Raw genomic sequence first — 5,000 nt, forward strand, 5'->3', positions numbered from 1 at the left:
GCAGATTAACTAGCCAAGTTAAGATAGCTAGCTAACGTTAGCTAGAGCTAACGTTCGCCGTCTGCGGTTTCGCCAAAAACCGACCGTTGATGTCACAACAGCCTTTTACAGCCTGCGCTCTAGCCCAAAAAGTTTGACTTTTTTCAACTGCAAAAAAAGCCTAGAGCTCATGGCGCTTTAGCGCTAAACAGCGCTTGGAACACAGCTCTCGACTCTATAGCGCCCTAGAACTCATTACCCGTTGTAAACAACGAGAAAACAGTGCCAGCTCTAAAATACAGCTTGTCGGTGGACAAGCACCCTTACAGTAACTGCTCAACGCAATACATGCAAGTGTCCTTGTGCGAGTTAGTCAGCTCATCTCCACTCTGGGAACAGCCTCACCTTCAGCCTGAGCTTCAGGTTCATTCAGGCTCAAAGCTTTTATTTATTCCACAATATCCGTTTAGCAAACTGAGATACTACTCGTTTAAGAGGCGGCCTGTTCAGAAGGAGAGTGAGTACGGGGTTGCCGGGAGCCGCCGGGAGAAGGCGGCCCTATTAGCGCTCAGATGGAGGACAAACAATCACCCTGTTTGGACCTTGAGACTCTGTCTTTTATATCGCTGAATAACAGGCCGCTTTGCTCGGGGAGCACACAGACCCCGACGCCAGTTTCGAATGCCGGTTTTGTGCGGTAACGAGGGAACGAATTCCGGTCGATAAGTTCAGCGTGACTCATCCACCCCCCCCCCCCAACCCCCCTTCCCACACACACACACACACACCTCCTGGGACACAGCTGGCGCTGGCGGCGTGTGTGTCTAACTCAGCACGGAGAGCGATTCCAACATTTCTCCAGCGTCTGTTTTGTCTGTCAGATGCCTGCCATTTCGACCCACTGTATCGAACTTAGGCAGATACACATGTATCTATATATATATATACTGTATATATATATATATATGTATATGTATGTATGTTTGTATATATATATACATATACAGTAGCTCCCCTGTCTGTGGCCAGCGCTGCTCTGATGTACAGTAGTATACAGTAGGCTACCTAAGCACATGTCTGTGACCCGCATGAATAAAGAGAGTAATTGCTGGACTGCTGAGGCAGAGCAGACGACTGGATCCAGGCCTTGATTCTGGGAAGATAAATTCGAGGCGAGTCCAATAAATCCGGCTCTGGTCTCCGCGCCCGGGGGGGAGCGAACGGCGCTCGGCAGCAGCCTACACATCTCGGGTCGCCGCCTCCGTGTCTCACAACTCGGCCGAAACCCGGGAGCGAACGCCGCTCCTCCCTCTGCGCCGCCAGCGCGGGGGAAATCCATTTAACCCGGAGGTCCTTCAACGAAAGCTTGTTTACAGACCAGGCTGTTCCCATAAGCGCGGCACGTTCTCCAGACGGTTCCTTCAATAGAGCAATCATTGATGCGTCCGACACTTCAGTCTGTTAGGAGGACTCGTGGCTAATGTAAAGTAGGAGTAGAATTACTTTTCGTTATTTGAACTCCGGCTCTGAATTGACAATGTAACGAGTTTAAAACAGGCGCTGAAGACGTGGTGGAAGACTTTATGAGGGGGAGGACTTCTCAGAATTGTGCGTCCCTCCATCCGATGCCCCCAGGTCATAATTCCTCCGCCACTCATGAATCGGGAAGCCTAGACGGAGATAATGATGGGGGTCGGAGGGGGGTCAAAACGTGATCGTCTTCTTTATAAGGCGGGAAAAAAAGAGGCTCCATGCATTAAATATGCATGCGGTGAAATACTGAAATATTAACAAGTAATCTGCTGCGCTCCACTTGAGATGAAATGAGTTTTCAGAGGGAAAGTCCAATCCTGACGACGGATCGCGGTCTCCCGTCGTGTCCTCGTGTGCCCTCACTGCCCTGTGGTGTTGGACGAGCTGCTGCGCTTTACCGGGACGCTGCCGCCGGTAGGAGCTGGAGTCCATGGAGCTCCCGTGCCGTCGTTAGGGAACCATCGTCAGGGGATGATGTCATAGTCACTCAGTGTTCCTCCCACGCTGGGCTGGTCAGGGTCACCTCCACGGACAGTAGGAGTGGGGGGAGAAAACAATTTATGTAAGAATCGCGATTCTATTCTCTGTATCGATCGATTCGTCTTTTTTTCCATTACAAAAAATGTTAATAAAAAAAATCATTTTTGGGGGGCGGGGTTATCCTGTTTTCACAATAATTTTGCACTTGGGATATATTTCCCTACGGCCCCCCTGTATTTAATGGGTTACTGCAGTCAAATGGGGGAAATATTGAAAATTCGAGCGTAATTGAAAATCAAATTGAATCCTCGATAATCAATTTGAAATCGAATCGTGACCCCCAGGATCAAAATCAAACCGTAAGATCACTACTGATTCCCACCCCTAACGGACACAGCCTTGTCCGAGCGGACTGGTCAGAATCACCTCCAGGGTCAGGGCCTGGTCTGGGTGGGCTGGTCAGAATCACCTCCAGGGTCAGGGCCTGGTCTGGGTGGGCTGGTCAGAATCACCTCCAGGGTCAGAGTCTGGTCTGGGCAGGCTGGTCAGAATCACCTCCAGGGTCAGAGCCTGGTCTGGGTGGGCTGGTCAGAATCACCTCCAGGGTCAGAGCCTGGTCTGGGTGGGCTGGTCAGAATCACCTCCAGGGTCAGGGCCTGGTCTGGGCAGGCTGGTCAGAATCACCTCCAGGGTCAGAGCCTGGTCTGGGTGGGCTGGTCAGAATCACCTCCAGGGTCAGAGCCTGGTCTGGGTGGGCTGTCAGAATCACCTCCAGGGTCAGAGCCTGGTCTGGGTGGGCTGGTCAGAATCACCTCCAGGGTCAGAGCCTGGTCTGGGTGGGCTGGTCAGAATCACCTCCAGGGTCAGGGCCTGGTCTGGGCAGGCTGGTCAGAATCACCTCCAGGGTCAGGGCCTGGTCTGGGCAGGCTGGTCAGAATCACCTCCAGGGTCAGGGCCTGGTCTGGGCAGGCTGGTCAGAATCACCTCCAGGGTCAGAGCCTGGTCTGGGCAGGCTGGTCAGAATCACCTCCAGGGTCAGGGCCTGGTCTGGGCGGTGGACGTCCACGTCGCAGGGCCTTTCTAATCTGCTCCTTCAAGGCCTTCAACACCATCATTACTGACCAGACTGAGGCTAGGAGACCAGCATGACCTCACAGAGGTCTCACACACACACTCACACACACACACACACACACACACACAGCAGAGGCACTCATAGAGAGGATTTTACCTCAAACAGTGAACCGCAATCATGCTTGGTCTTTTAGTTCTATGTTCTATGTAAAATAACACCAGAGTGAACCTCGTTGAGGGGGGGGGGGGGGGGGGGGGGGGCGGTGTTCCTCTCTCACCTCCGACCCCCCTAGAAGGCCGAGGCCAGGCTGTCTAGACGGCGCTTAGCACCGCTCAATCAGACCTGGCCAGACGAGCCCGGAGCAAGCGATGAAATCATACGGCGGGATCACTGATAATGGCTCCAATCTCTGCAGACTGATCACTGATAATGACTCCAATCTCTAGAGGCAGAAGACCAGGGACATCAGCACCCTATCACAAAACAACATGACGGAAGACGAACAATGCCCGTCACTCAACTCACACAGACGGACGTGTCTCAATCCATACAGAGACGTGTCATACTCGTCACCCAGCCAGTGTACTGTAGTACCCCCCAGGTGTGCGGTGAGCGCTCCCCGTAAGGTACCCCCCGCCCCCCCCCCCCCCAGGGTAACACCTGTCCTGTACGTTATACATCGCCGGCTTGCTCGTGTCTCAGAATAGATCATAAACAAACCCTCCCACCCATGACGCCAACTTTCCGGGCTTCCCAGGTCCGAGGGTCCGTCCGGCAGACGGCCCGGCTCCGTCCTCCCTCTGCAGCTGACGGATGGCGGGGCCGGGCCCTGGTGCTCCGCCCCCAGCTCGGGCCGTTCAGCTTTATAGAGTTCTCTTAATGGGGTTCAGGGCTTCGCCTGCCATTGGTCCATTTACTGTGATCCGATGGTTCAGCAGGATTATTTCCAGTCCGCCCCCCGGTGGCCTCGACGTTCCCTCCGTGCATTCAGCACGCCGCCCGGATCACGGCTGCGCTCTCCACTCCTCAGGAGGTTCTCTGAGGGTCACTCCACTACTCAGGAGGTTCTGAGGGTCACTCCACATGCATACGTTCTTTCGGTTCTCCAGCATACTCAGCTCTAGGGCTGGGTTTAAAAAATCGATCCATCGATTGTGAATCAAATGATTCAGAACCGATTCATGAATCCCAAAATCGATCTTTTATTTAATGAATGAATGAATAAATTAAGGAATGAATAGTTCATTCATTCATTCAATGATTCATTCATTTTTGGAAATCAGTATCGATAACCAGCCCTAGTATTGATGTGTTGCATAACTTGGCAGTCATTTAATTAAGGTTACAACTAAAAAAGGTTTTAGTATCACTACTACTACTAATACTAATATTGAATCGAATCGAATCGAATCGAATTGAATCGTGATAATCGATTCTTGAAATTGGAGTCGATACCCAGCCCTACTCAGCTCTGACACGTTCTTCTTCGCTGTAGCTCTGGCCTACTGTACCTCACACAATGCTCTCATCACCGGACAACTTTGGATTCGAACCTGTAAATTACACAGCCTTATTACAAATGAGACCTTCATTACTGTGTCCTTACTGTCTATGGGTAAGGTGTCCTGGCGCTGGGGCTGACCGTCTTGTCCGTCCCCTCTCTGCCCAGGAGCGGCCACGCCCTGATGGCCTTCATGCTGTCTCGCCAGGAGGGCAAGCTGAACCGGCAGCAGACCATGGAGCTGGGCCACCACATCCTCAAAGCACACATCTTCAAGGTACGGAGGCAGGGAAGGGACACTGCTATATAAGCCAGTTACCATAGCTGTACTCCTTTGTTATTATTGCGCTAGGGTACATAATTTCACGGTGTGTGGGGTCTGTTTATTTTTTGAATTATGAATGTGGTATTACCGGGGGATAAGCTTTTTAG

At 52.0% G+C, this 5,000-nt stretch overlaps 1 protein-coding gene across 1 annotated transcript in view; it reads left to right on the forward strand.

Moving 5' to 3' along the window:
- The window catches only part of LOC311312929 (protein TANC1-like), a gene marked incomplete at its 3' end in the record, with an annotated part of 118,509 nt that overhangs the window by 102,801 nt on the left and 10,708 nt on the right, over positions 1-5,000 (forward strand). The window contains exon 12 of the mRNA XM_084442937.1: positions 4,737-4,845. Coding sequence (XP_084299063.1) covers positions 4,737-4,845 — 109 coding nt within the window. The remainder of the gene's footprint in view (positions 1-4,736; positions 4,846-5,000) is intronic.

Source organism: Borostomias antarcticus (genome assembly GCF_949987555.1).
Source record: "Borostomias antarcticus genome assembly, chromosome: 9".
NCBI classification, from domain to species: domain Eukaryota; kingdom Metazoa; phylum Chordata; class Actinopteri; order Stomiiformes; family Stomiidae; genus Borostomias; species Borostomias antarcticus.